The sequence below is a fragment of the Pristiophorus japonicus genome, chromosome 2, assembly GCF_044704955.1.
Source record: "Pristiophorus japonicus isolate sPriJap1 chromosome 2, sPriJap1.hap1, whole genome shotgun sequence".
In the NCBI taxonomy this organism is placed as follows: Eukaryota; Metazoa; Chordata; class Chondrichthyes; family Pristiophoridae; genus Pristiophorus; species Pristiophorus japonicus.
The window spans coordinates 154,639,981-154,663,970 of record NC_091978.1 but is presented as its reverse complement, the minus strand read 5'-3'; the positions used below and the strand labels follow the sequence as shown (position 1 = coordinate 154,663,970).

General features: G+C 44.5%; 1 protein-coding gene across 1 annotated transcript in view; it reads right to left on the bottom strand.

The window, feature by feature from the left end:
• The window catches only part of lnx1 (ligand of numb-protein X 1), a 370,671-nt gene that overhangs the window by 1,356 nt on the left and 345,325 nt on the right, over window positions 1-23,990 (bottom strand). The window contains exon 10 of the mRNA XM_070870019.1: window positions 6,823-6,981. Within this exon, the coding sequence (XP_070726120.1) occupies window positions 6,823-6,981 (159 nt within the window). The remainder of the gene's footprint in view (window positions 1-6,822; window positions 6,982-23,990) is intronic.

The window sequence follows — 23,990 nt, the reverse complement described above, 5'->3', positions numbered from 1 at the left end:
GTGTAAAACGGGCAGTGTTGGTTCAGCTGCCTGTTATATGCCACACTTCATTTTATTTATTTATTTCCCCCTCTCCTTCCAAAGTTCTCTAGATTCAGGGACCGTCCCTTTAGATTGGAAAATAGTGCATCTCACTCCGCTGTTTAAGAATGGCGAGAGAGAGAGAAACCGGGGAATTATAGATCAGTTAGCCTAACATCTGTTGTCGGGAAATTGCTAGTCTATAATTAAGGATAGGGTGACTGAACACCTCAAATTTTCAGTTGATCAGAAAGAGCCAGCGTGGATTTATGAAAGGTAGGTCATGCCTGACAAACCTGATGAAACTTTTTGAGGAGGTGCCTAAAGTAGTGCACTGGCAAATGTCTACGGGTGTTATTTATATGGACTTCCAGAAGGCATTTGATAAAGTTCCACATAAGAGACTTAATCAAGATAAAAGCCCACAGAATTGAGGGCAAATTATTGACCTGGTTAGGAAACTGGCTGAGTGTCAGGAGACAAGAGTAGGGATGATGGGCAGGTACTCTAATTGGCAGGATGTCCCGCAGAAATCTGTGTCGGGGCCGCAACTATTCACCGTATTTAACGACTTGGATGTTAGCATAGAAAGGCTTATAATCCAAATTTGCCAATGACCCAAAGATAGGTGGCATTGTAGGCAGTGTAGATGAAAGCATAAAATTACAAAGGAATATTGATAGATTAAGTGAAAGGGCATAAGTGGCAAAGGAATTTCAACGTAGGCAAATGAGAGGTCATCCATTTTGGACCTAAAAAAGGATAGAACAGGGTACTTTCAAAATGGTGAAAAGCTAAAAACTGTGGATGTCCAAAGAGACTTGGGGGGTCCAGGTACACCTCATTAAAATGTCATGAACAGGTACAAAAATAATCAAAAAGGCTAATTGAATGTTGGTCTTTATATCTGGAGGACTAGAATATAAGGGGGTAAAGTTTATGCTACAGCTATACAAAACTCTGGTTAGACCACACTTGGAGTACTGTGTGCAGTTCTGGGCACAACACCTTAGGAAGGATATATTAACCTTGGAGGGAGAGCAGCGTAGGTTACCAGAATAATACCCGGACTTCAAGGGTTAATTTACGAGGAGAGATTACACAAATTAGGATTGTATTCCCTAGAATTTAGATGGTTAAGGAGAGGTGATCTGTCAAAAGTTTTCAAGATATTAAGGTCAACAGAGTAGATAGAGAGAAATTATTTCTGCTGGTTGGGGATTCTAGGACTGGGGTACGTAGTCTAAAAAATTAGAGCCAGACCTTTCAGGAGTGAAATTAGGAAACGTCGACACGCCAAGGGTGGTAGAAGTTTGGAACTCTCTTCCACAAACGGCAATTGATGCTAGATCAATTGTTGATTTTAAATCTGAGATTGGTTAACAAAAAGCGATTAGAGATATTAAGGGATATAGGCCAAAGGCGGGCATATAACGTTGGGCCATAGATCGGCCATGATCACGTTGAATGGCGGAACAGGCCTGGGGCTGAATGGCCTACTTTTCCTATGACGCGCTGAAGTCAATGGAGCAGAAAATCTGGGAGTGTATAATGGGTGGCTGATTCATCGACCAAATTCAAATGACTTCCAGAAGGCATGGGTTCCAAGACCCACGCCATGACTTAACCAGGTAATCTAGGCTGACACTTCAGCACTGCTCATTTGTCTCTGTTGTCATCTTTCAGATAAGATGTTAAATTAAGGCCTCATCTACTTGTTCAGCTCCCATGGCACTGTTGGAGTTAGTAAGGCAGTTCTTCTGATGTCTTTGCCAATATTCATTCCTCAATCAAAATCACCAGAAAACGATTATTTGATCATTTATCACATTGCTATTTGTGGGGCCTTGCTTTGTGTAAATTGGCTCTTGTGTTTGCCAACATAATAGTGATAACATCAAAAGTAATGAATTGACTGTGAATCACTGAAATGGCCTGAGAATGTGAAAGGCATTAGTATATTATATTTTTCCTTGCCTGGCAGAATTCACCATCAACTAACAAGAGGACCGCCCGGTGACATATCCAGCACTTTTGCAACTTTTTTTTTGTCATCTAAAATCCATAATTGCCCTTGAGAAGGTGGTGGTGAGCCGCCACCTTGAACTGCTACAGTCCATGTGGTGAAGGTTCTCCCACAGTGGTTAGGGAGGGAGTTCCAGGATTTTGACCCAACGATGATGAAGGAACAGCGATATACATCCAAGTCAGGATGATGTGCATCTTGGAGGGGAACTTGCAGGTGCTGGTGTTTCCATGCACCTGCTGCCCTTGTCCTTCTAGGTACATCAAACTACAGGTCGCAGATGACGCTTGCGTCTGCACACATTCAGAGGCTGAACTCCAAGCCACCATAAACATCTTCACCGAGGCGTACGAAAGCATAGGCCTTACACTAAACATCCGTAAGATAAAGGTCCTCTACCAACCTGACCCCGCCACACAGCATTGCGCCCCCCCTCCCCAATCAAAATTCAAGGCCTGTCCCTGGACAATGTAGACCATTTTCCATACCTCGGGAGCCTGTTATCAGCAGGGCCAGACATTGATGACTAGGTCCAACACTGCCCCCAGTGTGTCAGCGCAGCCTTCAGTCGCCTGAGGAAGAGTGTTTTGAAGACCAGGACCTCAAATCTTGCACCAAGCTTTTATGGTCTACTGGGCAGTAGTGATACCCACCCGCCTATATGGCTGAGACATGGACTATATACAGTAGACATTTCAAAGCTCTGGAGAAGTACCACCAGCGCTGTCTCCGCAAGATCCTGCAAATCCATTGGGAGGATAGTCGCACCAACGTCTGTGTTCTCGCTCAGGCCAACATCCCCAGCAGTGAAGCACTGACCACACTTGACCAGCTCCATTGGGCGGGCCACATCATCCGCATGCCCGACACAAGGCTCCCTAAGCAAGCGCTCTACTCAACTCCTACATGGCAAGCGAGCCCAAGGTGGGCAGAGGAAACGTTTCAAGGACACCCTCAAAGCCTCCTTGAAATGAAGTGCAACATCCCCACTGGCACCTGGGAATCCCTGGCCCAAGACCACCCAAAGTGGAGGAAAAGCATTTGGGAGGGCGATGAGCATCTAGGGTCTTGTTGCTGAGAGCCTGCGGAAATCAAGCGCAAGGAGCGTGCGGCAAACCTGACTCCCCACCCACCCTTCAACCATTGTGTGCCCCACCACTTTGAGTGGAAGCAAGACCTCCACAATTTCGAGGGATTGCCTATGATGATGAGTGGTAGAGGTCGCAGGTTTATGAGATGCTACCAAAAGAAACCTTGGCGAGTTGCTGCAGTGCATCTTGTAGATGGTACACACTGCAGCCACGGTGCGCTGGTAGTGGAGGGAGTGAATGGCTAAGGTGATGCATGGGGTGCCAATCAAGCAAGTGGGCTGCTTTGTCCTGGGTGGTGTCCTGCTTTTTGTGTTGTTGGAACTGCACTCATCCAGGCTAGTGTAGTTCTATTCCATCACATCCTGACTTGTGTCTTGTCGAAGGTGGCAAGGTTTTTGGGAGTCGGGAGGTGAGATACTTGCTGCATACACAGTCTCTGACCTGCTCTTGTAGCCACAGTATTTATGTGGCTGGTCCAGTTAAGTTTCTGGTCAATGGTGACCCGCAGAATGTGGATGGTGGGGGATTTGGCGATGGTAATGCTGATGAATGTCAAGGAGTGGTAGTTAGACTGTTGCTTGTTGGAGATGGTCATTGCCTGGCAGTTGGGTGACGCCATTGTTACTTGCCACTTATTAGCCCAAGCTTGAAAGTCATCCAGGTCTTGCTGCATGTGGGCATGGACTGCTTCATTATCTGAGGAGTTGCGAATGGCAGTGAAAACTGCAGTCATCAGCGAATATCCCCACCTGACCTTATGCTAAAGGGAAGGTCGTTGATGAAGTAGCTGAAGATGGTTGGCTCAGTTAGTGGGAGACTCTCCTCTGAATCAGAAGGTTGACAGTTCAAACCCCACTGCAGACGTGAGCCTGTAATCTAGACTGAACCTTCAGTGTAGTGCTGAGCCAATGCTGCATTGCTAGAATGTCTCTGGACAACACTTTAAAACTGAGGCAATATCTGTGAATGTAAAAGATTCCTTAGCATTCTTGAAATAAGAGCAAGTTTTCGCAGTACCCTGGCCAACATTTATTGCTCAGCGAACACCACCCAAAAAAAACACATTATTTGTTCATCCATTTGTTTGTATGATCTTGCTGAGTATAAATTACTGTCACATTTGCCTATATAACAGTGAATGCACGAAAGTAATTAATTGGTTGTAAAGCGCTTTCTTGTGCTGAAGATGAGATAAGCCACTATAAAAATGAATGAACTTGCAAAAATACATGCAAGTAAAAAATTTCTGCCAAAGCTAAACTAATCGGTGTTTTTTTAAAAAAAAATCACATCTGTTGTGTACAAAAGCAAAATACTGCAGATGATGGAGTCTGAAATAATAGTTCTGACGCAGGGTCATCAACCTGAAACGTTAACTCTGTTTTTCTCTCCACAGATGCTGCCTGACCCGCCGAGATTTCCAGCATTTTCTGTTTTTATATCTGTTGTGTACCTTGATTCATATTTAAGAATTTGTATGGTAGAAGCTTTATTGTTTTATACTGTTTCATTGCTAAACCCCTCTTTATCTAAAAAGTTACTAAAGTTTGATACATGCAAGAAAAGTATGAGCAGTATAAATGCTGATGTGATTTTCACATTGGTTGTTTATAAATCTGTCATTTTACTATAACCTCAAATTAGCTGATTCTTCTCTCGCTCCAGAAAAGTATATTACTTCTCCCCAGGGAAAAAAATACATAGTTTGGGTTCTTCTTTAAATAGGAAAACAAATCTTGATAATTTAACAAAGTCCTATACATTTATACAGCATGTAGGATCCATTTAATGTTTTGTACAGTTGGTGATTCTTATGTTTCACTGCCTTATATTGCGTATATAGTACGGCATTAAAACGTCTGCATTTGATTGGTGAATTTAATGTTGTCAAGGTGAGGCATGTGAATGCTGGAAGTGGAATATTTTCCAGCCTCGTGCACTGTATGTCATAATTAAGTACTCTCATGTCGGGTATTGTATGGGTCAGATTTAGGGGAAAGCTATTTCTCCTCTTGCCCCTTACACTGTTCCAATGAAGCTCAACGCAAAACGCAAGTTCAAGGAACTGCACCTCATTTTTCGTTTAAGCACTTTACAGCTTTCTGGACTCAACATCGAGTTCAACAATCTCAGAGCATAACCGCTGCCCAACTTTGGCTCCTTTCCCCACCTCCCCCCCCTGCCCAACCTATGGTTTTTTCTTCTCCTTGTCTTCAGCGGCAGCTGGTCATTATTCTGTCATTCGCACTCTATCTTGACTAACTGGCCCATTACCATTTCCAATTCGGCCCATCATCCCTTTTGTCTCTAATCTCTCCTGCCTTCCACCCGATCACAAACCTTCCCTTTTGTTCTTTCTTCCTCTCCCCCTTTCAGTGCTTCTTTAGAATGTGTTCTTTCCAAATATTAGCCAGTTCCGACGAAGGGCCGTCGACCCGAAACGTTAACTCTGTTTTTCCCTCCACAGATGCTGCCTGACCCGCTGAGATTTATTTCAGATCCCAGCATCCGCAGTAGTAATGCTTTTGTTTTGTGGAGAATTGAGTTGAGACTGTCCAGAACCCGAACACCTGTGTCAGATTGCATCACCTCGTCCCCAACATTTTATTTTTAGACTTAAAGGATGCAAATTTTGGAAGTTAAAAGTTGTAATGAAATGAAGTAGCAAAGTCAAACTTTTGTAAAATTGAACACTAATTCCTTTATACACCAAGTATGTGTTTCATATATTTTTCTAGGTGATTATGCTGTGTAATTGTTCACACTGGCTTTCAAAAAATACTATTTTATACTAGCTTAATTGACATGGACAGCATTACAGTAAAGTGAGTAAATCAATTTTAAAATGTTCAAATTCAAACCTGGTCGTGTCAGAACTTCTAGGGGTACAAATTGCCCCGTCTCGGTGGTTTTTGCTGCAGCTGCAGTTGCAGTTCAGGTCGACTATTTCGTGAAATTGCATTTTTTTTTGTTTTGATTTGGAAGTCTGTCATAATGGCGGTGACTACACCTGAGGGGCAAAAACATGGCGGTGACAGCAACTGAGGGGTGGATTTTGGGAGGTGGTGCAGAGTCACCGCCGCGATGACATCACAGCGTGTGTCACCACAGCTCTCTTCACTTAAAGGGAGAGCCCCCGCATTTTTAAAACTTTGGGCCACCAGGGAAGGTTTCGGCCAGGCCAGTGGCCTGGCACCCAAGCCAGGCTGCTTGTTGGCAGCTCAGCCGAACCTGGGGGCATAATTGTTGGACGGAAAAAAAATGGCGGCAGCGGCAGTAGGCCCTCTCCTTTCAGGGAAGTTGCACTACTGTTGCAGAAGGCCACAGCCTCACTGGACCACAGGTGAAAGCTTGTTTTGGCACCGTCGGGTGGGCTGAAGATTTTCGGAGGGGAATGTCACCGTCGGGGTTAGATCGGCAGTGCGCACGGGGATGACATGCATACCGCGGATCGGTAGCAGTGGGGGTGGAGGGGGGAGATTGGGGCACTGCGGGAGGGCAATTGGGCTATCAGCGGCCATTCCACCAAAAGTTGGCGGCCACTGCTGATTTGCAGTGGTAATAGGCCTTAAGGAAAGGGGCAATTTCGGCCCCCTAATCTTTTCTAAATGTGAGTTACAAATAGCAACTGTACTTCACAAGCAACCATTAACTGTATAGCAACAAAAAATTCCTGTTTGGTACCTCAGTCTTCCGTCATTGTAAGCTGGCATTCCATCTACAATGGACTTTATGAAAAATGGCTGGCTGCCATGGTTTTCCTCATATCCACCTACAATGCTGAATCCCAGACTTCCAGATGTATTTCTCCTCAGTCCTATGTCTTTGCACCAATAAAGGTACCTAGAATGGCACAAAATATATTAAATGTAACACCAATTCCTTGCTCACTAATATGGATTCTCACATTGACAAAGTTGTCCCCTAATGCAACCAATTGGATCCATCAACAGCTGAGCACTTACTATAATAACTTGCACTGTAAACATGGTAAAGGTTTACAACGTTTTCCATTTAAATGGGAAAGTAATTTTGAATAATTGTTTCATAATTTATTTGTTACACGTTTGGGGTCTTGCCTTAGCCATTTTTTCGACTATAATGGTGCTAATCACTCCTGTAAGGGATCTGAGCATCTTACATTTGGGATGTGCCCTCTTCTAACTGATGTGCATAATCCAATGTTGTAACAGTAGTATCCCCCTTGTGATCTGAACTAGATATTCATTTCTTTTGTACGTGTGCTTCAATCTTTTTGAAGGGACCAAGAAAATATATGATCTAAATCACAAAGTGAATGTACAGAGCAACCGTTATGAACAGGCTTACCTCGTTTAATCCGCCCCTGCATCAGCTCATCCACTGCTGAAACCTTCATGCCATTGTTACCTCTAGACTTGACTATTCCAACGCCCACTGGTCTCTCACATTCTACCTTCTGTAAACTTGGTTATCCAAAACTCTGCTCCCCAAGTCCTAACTCGCACCAAGTCCCGTTCACCCATCATCCCTGTGCTCGCTGACCTACACTGGCTTCCAGTTGAGCAATGTTTTAATTTTAAAAACTCTCGTCCTTGTTTTCAAATCCCTCCCTATCTCTTTAATCTCCTTCAGCCCCACAACCCTCCGAGATTTCTGCGCTCCTCAAATTCTGGTCTCTTGAGCATCCCTAATTTTATTCGCTCAACCATGCGGGGCGTTGCCTTCAGCTGGCAAGGCCCTAAGCTCTGAAATTTCCTCCCTAAACCTCTCCGCCTCTTTTTCCTCCTTTTAAGACGCTCCTTAAAACCTACCTCTTTGACCAAGTTTGGCCAACATCTTGTGTGGCTCGGTGTCAAATTTTGTTTTAGAACATTCCTGTGAAGCGTCTTGGGAATTTTTACTATGTTAAAGGTGCTACATAAGTACAAGTTGGTGTTGTTTAGAATAGTTCCTGATGGTTTATCCTTGATATCTTTAACTTAAATAAAGTCCCGAGTTGGGCTAAACATAGTCCCAGGACTCAAGCCATGACATAAAATTATACTTTCCACTAAAAGTCAGTCAGAGAAACCCCAAACACATTTCCGGTGAAAGTTAGTCACAAGATAGTGTTGCTCTTGTCAAAACATCAACTGCTCCTCACAAAATCAGCACTTGAATCATATCTTTGTTGTACAGTAACTGTTTCATTTCAATACTAGATGAAGCGGGGTACGGTAAAATAGTGGTTATGGGCCCAATTTTCCCCAACCCCTTTTTCCGGTGCACTTACCTTAAATGCGCCGACTTTGCGCGCTGGAAATGGCACCGAAAAAAAAGTGGCCCCATCCTGCCCGCTCTGCCGAGTCTCTGGTGTCCCAGCGTGGCGTAGCTAGTGAAGTGGGGGGCGGAGCAACAGGCCAGCGCAGAAAGCACTGCCGGCAGCTGCGCGCATGCGCAGTGAAGTCTGCGCGCATGCTCCTCGCCCTCCCAGCGTGTCCTGTGGGCTGTGAGCAGGACCCGATGCTCGCAGCCCCTATCCCCGGCCAAAGAGACGCCCTGATGATCGCCACACCCTATCCCTGACCGAGTGGCCTCCCGCACCGGTCGGCCGGCCCTCTGACTTCCCAGGCCGAGGTAGGATTTCAGTTTTATTTTTTATTTATTGAAGGTTGTGCTTGAGAGTTTTGATGGGGTGCGGAGGTGGGGGGGAGAGAGGAGGAGAGTTTTGAATGTGGGGGCGGGGGGGGTGGACTTTTTTTTAATTGATTCTGGCATAAAGGTAGGACTTCTATTTTTTATTTGTTATTGATTGATTGCTTATTACTTTTTGTGGTTTGTTTAGTGCTTCGTAAGTCTTGGTGCAGGTCCTCAGCTTCCTTCTATTTTTTATTTGTTAACTAATTGCTTATTAATTTTTGGCCTTTGTTTACTGCTTTCTAAGTCTTGGTGCAGGTCCTCTCAGCATCCTTGTATTTTTTATTTGTTATTAAATGCTTATTTTTGTGCTTGGTTTAGTGTTTTGTAAGTGTTGGTGTTTTAAATGTACTAACCTGTGCCGAATTAATTGCCCGCAATGTTTTTCAGAGCTGGCCACATACGCTGCCCTTAGTCGATTTGGAGTAAGTTTTAGTTGGCCAAAGTGGCATAAATGGCCAAAACTGCCGTAAGTGTCTGGGAATGCCCCTTTTGGAATTAAAAACAGAACTAAAAAAAATCGTACCCGACTTACTCTGGAGCAAATTGTTTTGGGGAAATGGCATTTTTAACTTGCGCTAGAAAAAATTTGCTCCAAAAAAATTGATGCAAGTCATGGCCAAAATTGGGTCCTATGTTGCTGGACTAGTAATCCATAGCCCTGGACTAATGAGCTGGAGACACAAGTTCAAATCCCACACCACAGCTGGGGAATTTAAATTCAATTGAACAAATTTGAAATAAAAAGCTACTAGTAATAGGACCGGATTGTCAAAAAAATCCATCTGCCATCCTTACCTGGTCTGGTCTATATGTGACTCCGCTCCCAATGTGGTTGACTCTTAACTGCCCTCTGAAATGGCCCAGCATGCCACTCATTGTATAAGGCAGCTCACCACCTCCTTCTCAATGGGAATTAGGGATGGGCAATAAATGCTGGCCTTGCCATCGAATGAAAAAAAAAGAAAACTTTTACCCAGACCAACATGAACGGAGTGCTGTACTTCTTTCATTAAATGGAGGCGGAAGACGTGGATATGGTTCCTAATGAATACTTGCCGTTTGTTTCACAAAAGAGAAGGGCAATACAGACAATGCAATCGGAAGTAGGTATGTGAAATATTAGATGAAATAAACAGTGAGAGAGAAAGTATTAAGGGGCTTAGCAGCTTTGAAAGTGGATAAATCCCCAGGCCCTGATGAAATGTATCCCAGGGTGTTAAGAGATGCAAAAGCAGAAATAGCAGAAGCTCTGACCATAATTTTCCAGTCCTCTCTGACTACAGGTGTGGTGCTGGAGGACTGATAAAATTTTAACTTTGTTTAAAATGGGAGAAAGGGATAGACCGAGTAATTACAGGCCAGTCAGCCTAACCTCAGTGGTGGGAAAATTATTGGAAAAAATTCTGAGGGACAGGATAAATCTTCATTTAGAAAGACACAAATTAATCAAGGACAGTCAGCACGGATTTGTTAAGGGATCATAGGCAGTCCCTCGAAATCGAGGAAGACTTGCTTCCACTCCAAAAGTGAGTTCTCAGGTGACTGAACAGTCCAATACAGGAATTACAGTCTCTATCTCAGGTGGGACAGACAGACAGTCGTTGGAGGAAAGGGTGGGCGGGGAGCCTGGTTTGCCGCACGCTCCTTTAACTGCCTGCGCTTGCTTTCTGCATGCTCTCGGCGATGAGACTCGAGGAGCTTAGCGCCCTCCCGGATGCTCTTCCTCCACTTGGGGCAGTCTTTGGCCAGGGACTCCCAGGTGTCGGTGGGGATGTTGCATTTTATCAAGGAGGCTTTGAGGGTGTCCTTGAAACGTTTCCTCTGCCCACCTGGGGCTCGCTTGCCGTGTAGGAATTCAGAGTAGAGCACTTGCTTTGGGAGTCTTGTGTCCGGCATGCGGACAATGTGGCCCGTCCAACGCGTGTGGTCAGTGCTTCGATGCTGGGGATGTTGACCTGATCGAGAACACTGACATTGGTGCATCTGTCCTCCCAGGGGATTTGCAGGATCTTGCAGAGGCATCGTTGGTGGTATTTCTCCAGCAATTTGAGGTCTACTATATATGGTCCATGTCTCTGAGCCACATAGGAGGGCGGGTATCACTACAGCCCTGTAGACCATAAGCTTGGTGCCAGATTTGAGGGCCTGATCTTTGAACACTCTCTTCCTCAGGCGGCCACAGGCTGCACTGGCGCACTGGAGGCGGTGTTGAACCTCGTCGTCGATGTCTGCCTTTGCTCAGAGGCATCCGAGGTTTGGAAAGTGGTCCACGTTGTCCAGGGCAGCGCCATGGATCTTGATGACTGGGGGTCAGATTGGTGGAGGACCTTTGTCTTTCGGACGGATGTTTAGTGTAAGGCCTATGCTTTCGTACGCCTCAGTGAAGATGTTGACGGTGACTTGGAGTTCACCCTCTGAATGTGCGCAGATGCAAGCGTCGTCTGCGTACTGTAGTTCGATGACGGAGGATGGGACGGTCATGGATCTGGCCTGGAGGCGACGAAGGATGAACAGGTTCCCATTGGTTCTATAGTTTAGTTCCACCCCAGCGGGGAGCTTGTTGAGTGAGGTGGAGCATTGCAGCGAGGAAGATCAAGAAGAGGGTTGGTGCGATGATGCAGCCCTGCTTGACCTCGGTTCGGACGTTGTGGTGGATCCATTGGTCAGGATCATGGTCTGCGTGCCATCGTGGAATAGGCGGAGGACGGTGAGAATTTTTGGGGGCAGCTGAAACAGAGGAGGACTCTCCATAGTCCCTCGCGGTTAACAGTATCAAAGGCGTTTGTAAGGTCCTAAGGCGGCCATGTACAAGGGTTGGTGCTGTTCCCTGCATTTCTCTTGCAGTTGTCGCGCCATAATGATCATGTCCATTGTGCCCCGTAGTAGACGGAATCTGCACTGTGACTCTGGGAGGAGCTCCTCAGCCATAGGGAGAAGACAGTTGAGGAGGATTCTAGCGATGACTTTCCCAGTGGCTGACAACAGGAAGATTCCCCTCTGTAGTTGCCACAGTCGGACTTGTCGCCTTTTTTTTAAAAGATGTGACCTAAAGAATAGATGGTGGGTGGAAAAAGTACAGGACATTCAGCAGCTGGCCGACAGCCATGATGTGCGAGGATTCTTCACCACAGTCAAGTCCACCTACAGCCCAAGCACCCACTGCTGGCCAAGAACGGGGAGGCACTCATCAAGGACACCAAGGCAGTCAGGACCCGCTGGAAGGAGCACTTTGAAGATCTCCTTGGTCGAGACTCTGCCTTTGACACGAGTGTCCTCGTTTCCATCCCGCAGCATGCTACCCGCCACCATTTCAGCAGAACCCCAGCCCTGCACGAGATAGAAATGGCCATCCATCAGCTCAAGAACAACAAGGCATCGGGAGCAGATGGAATCCCCACTGAGGCACTAAAGTATGGCGGAGGGCACTATTGGCACGAATACATGACCTCATCTCTCATCTGGAAGGAGGAGAGCATGCCGGGAGATGTTAAGGGAGGGTAGTGTCTGACTAACTTGATAGAATTTTTTGAGGTGGTAACAATGAGGATCGATGAGGAGAGTGCGTTTGATGTAGTTTATATGGATTTTAGCAAGGCTTTTGATAAGGTCCCACATGGCAGACTGGTCACGAAAGTAAAAGCCCATGGGATCCAGGGCAAAGTGGCAAGTTGGATCCAAAATTGGCTCAGAGGCAGGAAGCAATGGGTAATGGTTGATGGGTGATTTAGTGACTGGAAGGCTGTTTTTAGTGGGGTTCCGCAAGGCTCAGTATTCGGTCCCTTGCTTTCTGTGGTATATATCAATGATTTAGACTTGAATATAGGGGGTATGATTAAGAAGTATGCAGATGATACTAAAATTGGCTGTGTGGTTGATAATGAAGAAGAAAGCTGTAGACTGCAGGAAGCTATCCATGAACTGGTCAAGTGAGCAGAACAGTGGCAAATGGATTTCAATCCGGAAAGATCTTCTCATGTAATGCATTTGGGAAGAGCGAACAAGACAAGGGGTGGACATTAAATGGTATGGTACTGAGAAGTGCAGAGGATCAAAGGGACCTTGGAGTGCATGTCCACCGATCCCTGAAGGTAGCAGGCCAGGTAGATAAGGTGGTTAAGAAGGCATACGGAATACTTGCCTTTATTAGCCGAGGCACAGAATACAAGAGCAGGGAGGTTATGCTTGAACTGTATAAAACACTAGTTAGGTCACAGCTAGAGTACTGCGTGCAGTTCTGGTCACCACATTACAGGAAAGATGCGATTGCACTGGAGAGGGTACAGAGGAGATTCACGAGGATGTTGCCTGGACTGGAGAATTTTAGCTATGAGGAAAGATTGGATTGGCTGGGTTTGTTTTCTTTGGAACAGAGGAGGCTGAGGGGAGACCTTATTGAGATGTATAAAATTATGAGGGGTCTAGATGGAGTGGATAGGAAGGACCTATTTCCCTTAGCAAAGGGCTCAACAACCAGGGGGCATAGATTTAAAGTAATTGGTAGGAGGTTTTGAGGGGAAGTTTCTTCACTCAGAGTGGTGGGGGCAGAAACCACTGTCTGAAAGGGTGGTGGAGGAGGCAGAAACCCTCATCACATTTAAAAAGTACTTGGCTTTGCACTTGAAGTGTCGTAACATGCAGGGCTACGGATCAAGAGCTGGAAAGTGGAATTAGGCTGGATAGCTCTTTGTCGGCCGGTGCGGACACAATGGGCCGAAATGGCCTCCTTCCATGCTGTAAATTTATATGATTCTGTGATTATGGAGATTAACCAACAGTGTTTGGGCATTTACTCCCACTTGCAATGTAGTGCCACAGGAGCATAAATATTGTCTAATCAGTTTAGACCATTGAAATCCGACTGAGAACTGTATTTTTAACTGAAGTTGAGTTCGGTACAGTTCTTAAAAGTAGTAATTCACACTAACCCATTCTCTGACAGCTGTCAGCAAGATTTCAGCTACTCACCATGATGCTTACATTCCTAATTGTACATGGTTGGGACAGCAACATCAATCCCAACTGTGCTAATATTTAAACTGTAAATGTTCTACATGCTTTTTAAACATTCTTTACAACTGCTGTAAAGTAATAAATAAACAACAATAATGTTGGACAAGATGTGAAATACCCAAGGGACAGAGCTGTGCATCCAATTGTTAGATTCTAACACTTATCTATGATGAAATTAAAAATGGTCCATTGATGAGCCTGCAAATGTCAACTTATTGCTTTACTACAAAGTTGGTTGAGTCTGAGATTTAAGATATAAAGGGATGATCGTTCTCATTATCTGTTCTGTTAACAATTACTGAAATATTAAACTGCAGCCAGAAACCCACTTTTGTAAGGTAAAAGTTTCTGATATGGGAGAAATTTGCAGCTGATGGCAAAATTGAAAAAATGGGACAGAATTGTACATTGCATATTTTTGATCAGATGAGGTAGAATTTGTGGCGTTCTGTAATCATAAGAAAATGAGTTGGCAGAAAATATGATGCAAGAAAAAATCATGGGTGAGAAAAGGCCATTTAACTTTTAACAATGCTTATCCCTCCATTGAAAAGGTGAATGGAATGTTTGCCTTATCGCAAGGGAGCTGTAATATAAAGGAGTGGAAGTTTCGCTCCAGTGCTACAAAGCTCTGGTTACACCCCATTTAGAGTACAGAGTTCATTTCTGGGTACCGCACTTTAGGAGGATATATTGGCCTTGGAGTGGGTGCAATGCAGATTCACCAAAACGATACCTGGGCTAAAAGAGTTAAATTATGAGGACAGACTGCACAGACACGGCTTGTATTCCCGAGAGTATAAAGGATTAAGGAATGATTTAATTGAGGTGTTGAAGATGATTAAAGGACTTGATAGATTATTTCCTCTGGTGGGGAGTCCAGAACAAGGGGGCATAATCTTAAACTTAGAACTAAGTCGTTCAGGGGTGATGTGGGGAAGCACATCAATACACAAAGGGTAGTAGAAATCTGGAACACTCTCCCTCAAAAAAAATTAAGGAGTGATCTAATTGATGTGTTTAATATGATTAACAGAGTTGATAAGGTAGATCAAGAGAAACTATTTCCTCTGGTGGGGGAGTCCAGAACAATGGGGGCATTTCCTTAAAATTAAAGCTAAGCAGTTCAGAGGTTATGTCAAGAAGCATTTCTTCACCTTATGGGTAGTGGAAATCTGGAACTTTCTTGCCCCAAGAAGCTGTTGTGGCTAGGTCAATTGAGAATTTCTAAAGTGAGATTGATAATTTTTGTTAGGTAAGTGTATTAAGGGATATAGCTCAGCAATGATCTATTTGAATGGCAGAACAGGCTTAAGGGGTTGAATGGCCTCCTGTCCTATGTGCCTAATACATTTTTAATCTGTTTAATAATTTTCTTATACTCATCCCAAAGTTCAGCCCCCTCCTTTCTCATGTACGTATTCTTTTTTAAATTTCATTTTTAACTCTTGCCTTGTATTTTGCGGCACTCCAGCTGTGGTAGGTGGGATAGAATAAGGATAGCCACCGCCACCTCAGGGCAACTTGGATGGGAAATAAAGGCGGCTTTGCTAGTGTCACCAGTGGACTCGGAACAATTAAAACAACTTTTTTTATACTTTATTTTTCTTGGGTACTTAATCATGTATATATTTTAGTGTAGATTTAAAGGTGTTTCATTATTTTCCTTTACTGATAATTCTTCAAAATTTCGCCAAATTAATTTTATTTCATACTTCATTCCATTGAGATTTGACTTCCTGCAATCCTTTATGGCTGATTTTCCACTTCCCAGAGTTATCAGGATGTACTGTGCTGGAGCAAGGTCGTCTTGGCCCAATTAAATTGTTACTGGCAAAAATTGGGTAGATGTGGGAGTGCAGGCCAAAGGATGCTCCTCGGATCTTAAATTCAGAATAACAGTGTGCCCAACAATAACGACTTTTATTTATATAGTGCCGTTAACATAGTAAAACGTCCCAAGGTGCTTCACAGGAGCGATCAAATACAATTTGACACCCAGCCATATGAGATATTAGTACAAGTGACCAAAAGCTTAGTCAAATAGGTAGGTTTTAAGGAGCATCTTAATGGTGGAGGGAGAGGTTTAGGTCGGGAATTCCGGAGTTTAGGTCCTAGGCAGCTGAAGGCACAGCCACCAATGGTGGAATGAAGAAAATCGGAAGTGTGGTAGAGGCCAGAATTGGAGGTACCCATAGATCTTGGAGGGTTGTAGCGCTGGATGAGGTTACAGAGATAGGGAGGGGCGAGGTCATGGAGGGAGTTGAAAACATGGATGGGAGCTAATGTAGGTTAGAGAACACAGGGGTGATGGGTGACGGGACTTAGTGCGAGTTAGAATACGGGCAGCAGAGTTTTGGGAAGAGTTCAAATTTACGCAGACAAGGTGCAAGGCCAACCAGGAAAGCATTGAAATAGTCAAATATAGAGATAATAAAGGCATGGCTGAAAGTTTTAGCAGCGGATGAGCTGATGCAGGGGCAGAGTAATGAGTTTTGTCTACGTGGCAATCTAACACTTAAACATTTAGTAAAAGTAAGCAGTTTCATGGTATATTGTATGCACCTGTGAGTGAGCTCACAGGTTTGCCTTTAATCAGGGGGCACTTGATTTTCTGATTACAACAAAATAGTTGTAGGGCTGTGCAATCGGTTTTTAAGTCGGTTCACAGGCTCCCAGGCAGCCTGTAATTTCTGCGGTCTAGAGGAGTCCGTGTTCCACGTGTACGTAGAGTGTGTGAGGTTGCAGCCCCGATTCCATTATTTGAAGGGGCTGCTACTCAATTTCTGGTTGCACTTCAGTCCCACACTCCTGATCTTTGGGCACCCTGTGCGGAGGGAAGCAGGCAGGTCGGAAGGCCTCCTCGTAGGACTGCTCCTGGGCCTGGCCAAGGGGGCCATCAGCTGGTTGAGGGGATCATTCAGCCCGACTGCCTGCCTCTCTTCCATGGTTACATCCGAGCCAGGATGTCCCTGGAGAATGGAGCACGCAGTCTCTACCGGTACACTCATGGCCTTCTGCGAGAGGTGGGCGCCAGAGGGACTGGAGTGCATCACCTCCGGCAACCAAATTTTTATTTGATTAAAGGTTTTTGTTACAGTTTTAAATTGTTAATTTGTGGATTCTAATGCAAAAAGGGGGCACTTGTTTAAGTTTCTAATAAAATAGTTGTAGGGCTGTTACATTGTGAGTGGCTTAGCCAGTGACGTGGTGTTCACAAGACTCAAAATCCCAGTCAGTTGGGTCTAGGTCATTCACGATAAAGTATGCAGTTGTGAGCCTAGTGTATAGTGTGATAAACCTTTGTTAATAAACCAACTAGTTCTTAATAGCAATGTGTTGCTATGAATTCTTAAGCAAAGAACCCATGAAGCAAATACATTACACACGGAAAAAGCGATATTGGCCCAGAAATCCCAGCCTCCCCGGGTCCGTACAGAGTTTCTACAGCTTGACGTATCCTCCGCATCTCTGGAGCGAGGACATTTGCATGGGCAAGATTGTAGTATTTACCCATATCTTGCCCAGCAAACATCCTCAAAACACTTGCGCCTAATTAAAACCTACTTTTTTTTTTTACAGGCGTAAGAATTTTAAAACACACACAAACATTGTAAAATAAAATTTAAAAAACACATTATTGTTAAAAACCCTTCCCACTATGGTAAGTTTATTTTAAACCATTATTAAAAAAACGTTTTTAAAAATCGGAAAAAAATATATTTTTTTAAATACATAAATAACTAAATTAATAAAAATATGTTGTGCATTTTTTCTATCTTTTATTACTGGTTATATGTGTTTTGGGGGCTGTTTCTCATTCATCATAATGGGAACTCCAACTTGCTGATTTCCCATTATTATGAATGAGAATATACTGTACCTAATTTTCTGCCCAGAGCCACATGACTCCAACTCCAGGCCTGCGCACACCCGACGTGCACACGCTGTGACGTGCACATGCTGCGACGTGCAGTCGGGAGAGGCCTCCAATCCGGGATCTCTCGTGGGTGCAGCAGCTTCAGGTAGGTGCGCTTCTTTTTACTAGAATCCAGTCGAAATCCCGCGGGAAGGAGAAACCGGGATTTCTGGGCCATAATCTTTTGTGACAGGATTGAAAATGTACACCTTTTACCAGCAATGTTGAGCTTTCTTTGTCCCAGAATTTTTATTTCTCTCTGGAATGAAAAAACATGATTCTGTTTTTGAAAACTATGGAAATTAATTAATTCAATAGTGGATTAATTGTCAGTGTCTAGCACAGTGATGATAAGGCAATGGGCCTCCTTCTGTGCTGTATCATTCTATTATGGACACACTTGGAGATTTGTCATTGGACAGTGCAAGTGATGATGGATAGTTTGGCATTGAGAAAGGGGAAATGGTTATACTTTGTAAGTATTCAGATTTTGATGTCATCAGGCTTGTACACAAGAGTAGAAGTTTCATGTGACACAGATTTAAGTGCAGTGCAGTCCAGTATTTGGGGGAAGGAGAAACTTTGATATTGGAAAAAGACTTGGGAGGTAAATTTCCACTAGGTTCTTCCATTGATCTGCCATAACCTCAGGAAGAGCCATGGAGATCCTAGAAAAACAGCAAATGGTGTTTATGAAGAATCTCTGAGGAAATACACCCTCTTAGTGCTCATTTTTCTTCAACGTTACATCCATTTTTGATTGATATTTGATAGCAAGGCAGAGGAAAAAATCTCTCTGCATTTCTGTCCTGGCCCTGATTGCAAAATGATGTTAAATGTGGTTACTTCTCCCTCGAGGTAAAAGACGATGGTGCCAATATTTAGCTGTTCTAAAAATGAAGAAAGGAAAAATATGAATGTATGAACAATGATGGACAGGAAAGACCCTCTGGTCCATCAGCTTGTCCCACAAATGGCAGCGACAATGTACACTGACAGAAACATAGAAAATAGGTGCAGGAGTAGGCCATTTGAGCCTGCACCACCATTCAATAAGATCATGGCTCATCATTCACCTCAGTCCCCCTTTCCCGCTTTCTCTCCATACCCTTTGATCCCTTTAGCAGTAAGGGCCATATCTAATTCCCCCTTGAATATATCCAATGAACTGGCATCAACAACTCTCTGCGGTAGGGAATTCCACAGGTTAACCACTCTCTGAGTGAAGAAGTTTCTCCTCATCTCAGTCCTAAATGGCTTACCCATCCTTAGACTATGTCTCCTGGTTCTGGACTTCCCCAACATCGGGAACATTCTTCCTGCATCTAACCTGTCCAGTCCCATCAGAATTATATATGTTTTTATGAGATCCCCTCTCATCCTTCTAAACTCCAGTGAATACAGGCCGAGTCGATCCAGTCTCTCCTCATATGTCAGTCCTGCCATCCCGGGAATCAGTCGGGTGAAACTTCGCTGCACTTCCTCAATAGCAAGAACATCCTTCCTCAGATTAGGAGACCAAAACTGAACACAATATTCCAGGTGAGGTCTCACTCAGGCCCTGTACAAATGCAGTAAGACCTCCCTGCTCCTATACTCAAATCCCCTAGCTATGAAGGCCAACATACCATTTGCCGCCTTTACCACCTGCTGTACCTGCATGCCAACTTTCAATGACTGATGTACCATGATATCCAGGTCTCGTTGCACCTCCCCTTTTCCTAATCTGCCGCCATTCAGATAATATTCTGCCTTTGTGTTTTTGCCACCAAAGTGGATAACCTCACATTTTATCCACATTATACTGCATCTGCCACGCGTTTGCCCACTCACCTAACCTGTCCAAGTCACCCTGCTGCCTTTTAGCTCACAGCTCACACTGCCACCCAGTTTAGTGTCTTCTGCAAACTTGGAGATATTACACTCAATTCCCTCATCCAAATCATTAATATATATTGTAAATAGCTGGGGTCCCAGCACTGAGCCCTGCGGAACTCCACTAGTCATTGCCTGCCATTCTGAAAAGGACCCGTTTATCCTGACTCTCTGCTTCCTGTTTGCCAACCAGTTCTCTATCCACATCAATACATTACCCCCAATACCATGTGCTTTAATTTTGCACACCAATCTCTTGTGTGGGATCTTGTCAAAAGCCTTTTGAAAGTCCAAATATACCACATCTACTGGTTCTCCCTTGTCCACTCTACCAGTTACATCCTCAAAAAATTCTAGAAGATTTGGCACCGTGGCTGGCTCTGTTGCACAGGAGGGCAGGAAAAAGAGTGGGCGAGCGATAGTGATAGGGGATTCAATTGTAAGGGGAATAGATAGGCGTTTCTGCGGCCGCAACCGAGACTCCAGAATGGTATGTTGCCTCCCTGGTGCAAGGGTCAAGGATGTCTCGGAGCGGGTGCAGGACATTCTAAAAAGGGAGGGAGAACAGCCAGTTGTCGTGGTGCACGTTGGTACCAATGACATAGGTAAAAAAAGGGATGAGTTCCTACGAAATGAATTTAAGGAGCTAGGAGCTAAATTAAAAAGTAGGACCTCAAAAGTAGTAATCTCGGGATTGCTACCAGTGCCACGTGCTAGTCAGAGTAGGAATCGCAGGATAGCTCAGATGAATACATGGCTTGAGCAATGGTGCAGCAGGGAGGGATTCAAATTCCTGGGGCATTGGAACCGGTTCTGGGGGAGGTGGGACCAGTACAATCCGGACGGTCTGCACCTGGGCAGAATCGGAACCAATGTCTTCGGGGGAGTGTTTGCTAGTGCTGTTGGGGAGGAGTTAAACTAATATGGCAGGGGGATGGGAACCAATGCAGGGAGATGGAGGGAAACAAAAAGGAGGCAAAAACAAAAGACAGAAAGGAGATGAGGAAAAGTGGAGGGCAGAGAAACCCAAGGCAAAGAACAAAAAGGGCCATTGTACAGCAAAATTCTAAAAGGACAGAGGGTGTTAAAAAAACAAGCCTAAAGGCTTTGTGTCTTAATGCAAGGAGTATCCGCAATAAGGTGGATGAATTAACTGTGCAAATAGATGTTAACAAATATGATGTGATTGGGATTACGGAGACGTGGCTCCAGGATGAGCAGGGCTGGGAACTCAACATCCAGGGGTATTCAACATTCAGGAAGGATAGAATAAAAGGAAAAGGAGGTGGGGTAGCATTGCTGGTTAAGGAGGAGATTAAGGCAATAGTTAGGAAGGACATTAGCTTGGATGATGTAGAATCTATATGGGTAGAGCTGCAGAACACCAAAGGGCAAAAAACGTTAGTGGGAGTTGTGTACAGACCTCCAAACAGTAGTAGTGATGTTGGGGAGGGCATCAAACAGGAAATTAGGGGTGCGTGCAATAAAGGTGCAGCAGTTATAATGGGTGACTTTAATATGCACATAGATTGGGCTAACCAAACTGGAAGCAATACGGTGGAGGAGGATTTTCTGGAGTGCATAAGGGATGGTTTTTTAGACCAATATGTCGAGGAACCAACTAGGGGGGAGGCCATCTTAGACTGGGTGTTATGTAATGAGAGAGGATTAATTAGCAATCTCGTTGTGCGAGGCCCCTTGGGGAAGAGTGACCATAATATGGTGGAATTCTGCATTAGGATGGAGAATGAAACAGTTAATTCAGAGACCATGGTCCAGAACTTAAAGAAGGCTAACTTTGAAGGTATGAGGCGTGAATTGGCTGAGATGGATTGGCGAATGATACTTAAGGGGTTGACTGTGGATGGGCAATGGCAGACATTTAGAGACCGCATGGATGAACTACAACAATTGTACATTCCTGTCTGGCATAGAAATAAAAAAGGGAAGGTGGCTCAACCGTGGCTATCAAGGGAAATCAGGGATAGTATTAAAGCCAAGGAAGTGGCATACAAATTGGCCAGAAATAGCAGCGAACCTGGGGACTGGGAGAAATTTAGAACTCAGCAGAGGAGGACAAAGGGTTTGATTAGGGCAGGGAAAATGGAGTATGAGAAGAAGCTTGCAGGGAACATTAAGACGGATTGCAAAAGTTTCTATAGATATGTAAAGAGAAAAAGGTTAGTAAAGACAAACGTAGGTCCCCTGCAGTCAGAATCAGGGGAAGTCATAACGGGGAACAAAGAAATGGCGGACCAATTGAACAAGTACTTTGGTTCGGTATTCACGAAGGAGGACACGAACAACCTTCCGGTTATAAAAGGGGTCGGGGGTCTAGTAAGGAGGAGGAACTGAGGGAAATCCTTATTAGCCGGGAAATTGTGTTGGGGAAATTGATGGGATTGAAGGCCGATAAATCCCCAGGGCCTGATGGACTGCATCCCAGAGTACTTAAGGAGGTGGCCTTGGAAATAGTGGATGCGTTGACAGTCATTTTCCAACATTCCATTGACTCTGGATCAGTTCCTATGGAGTGGAGGGTAGCCAATGTAACCCCACTTTTTAAAAAAGGAGGGAGAGAGAAAACAGGGAATTATAGACCGGTCAGCCTGACATCGGTAGTGGGTAAAATGATGGAATCAATTATTAAGGATGTCATAGCAGTGCATTTGGAAAGAGGTGACATGATAGGTCCAAGTCAGCATGGATTTGTGAAAGGGAAATCATGCTTGACAAATCTTCTGGAATTTTTTGAGGATGTTTCCAGTAGAGTGGATAAGGGAGAACCAGTTGATGTGGTATATTTGGACTTTCAGAAGGCGTTCGACAAGGTCCCACACAAGAGATTGATGTGCAAAGTTAGAGCACATGGGATTGGGGGTAGTGTACTGACATGGATTGAGAACTGGTTGTCAGACAGGAAGCAAAAAGTAGGAGTAAATGGGTACTTTTCAGAATGGCAGGCAGTGACTAGTGGGGTACCGCAAGGTTCTGTGCTGGGGCCCCAGCTGTTTACACTGTACATTAATGATTTAGATGAGGGGATTAAATGTAGTATCTCCAAATTTGCGGATGACACTAAGTTGGGTGGCAGTGTGAGCTGCGAGGAGGATGCTGTGAGGCTGCAGAGCGACTTGGATAGGTTAGGTGAGTGGGCAAATGCATGGCAGATGAAGTATAATGTGGATAAATGTGAGGTTATCCACTTTGGTGGTAAAAACAGAGAGACAGACTATTATCTGAATGGTGACAGATTAGGAAAAGGGGAGGTGCAAAGAGACCTGGGTGTCATGGTACATCAGTCATTGAAGGTTGGCATGCAGGTGCAGCAGGCGGTTAAGAAAGCAAATGGCATGTTGGCCTTCATAGCAAGGGGATTTGAGTACAGGGGCAGGGAGGTGTTGCTACAATTGTACAGGGCATTGGTGAGGCCACACCTGGAGTATTGTGTACAGTTTTGGTCTCCTAACCTGAGGAAGGACATTCTTGCTATTGAGGGAGTGCAGCGAAGGTTCACCAGACTGATTCCCGGGATGGCGAGACTGACCTATCAAGAAAGACTGGATCAACTGGGCTTGTATTCACTGGAGTTCAGAAGAATGAGAGGGGACCTCATAGAAACATATAAAATTCTGACGGGGTTAGACAGGTTAGATGCAGGAAGAATGTTCCCAATGTTGGGGAAGTCCAGAACCAGAGGTCACAGTCTAAGGATAAGGGGTAAGCCATTTAGGACCGAGATGCGGAGGAACTTCTTCACCCAGAGAGTGGTGAACCTGTGGAATTCTCTACCACAGAAAGTTGTTGAGGCCAATTCACTAAATATATTCAAAAAGGAGTTAGATGAGGTCCTTACTGCTAGGGGGATCAAGGGGTATGGCGAGAAAGCAGGAATGGGGTACTGAAGTTGAATGTTCAGCCATGAACTCATTGAATGGCGGTGCAGGCTAGAAGGGCCGAATGGCCTACTCCTGCACCTATTTTCTATGTTTCTATGTTTCTATGTTTCTATGTTTCTATGATTTCCCTTTCATAAATCCATGCTGACTTGGGCTGATCCCGTCACTGCTTTCTAAATGTGCTGCTATTTCATCTTTAATAATTGATTCCAACATTTTCCACTACTGATGTCAGGCTAACTGGTCTATAATTACCCATTTTCTCCCTCCCTCCTTTCTTAAAAAGTGGTGTTACATTTGCTACCCTCCAGTCCATAGGAAGTGATCCAGAGTCGATAGACTGTTGGAAAATGATCACTAATGTATCCACTATTTCTAGGGCTACTTTCTTAAGTACTCTGGGATGCAGACTATTAGGTCCCAGGATGGAGCTGCAAAGAGGAGAAACACTGAACGCATCAGTGCCATGCATCAGTTAGGGTCCATAA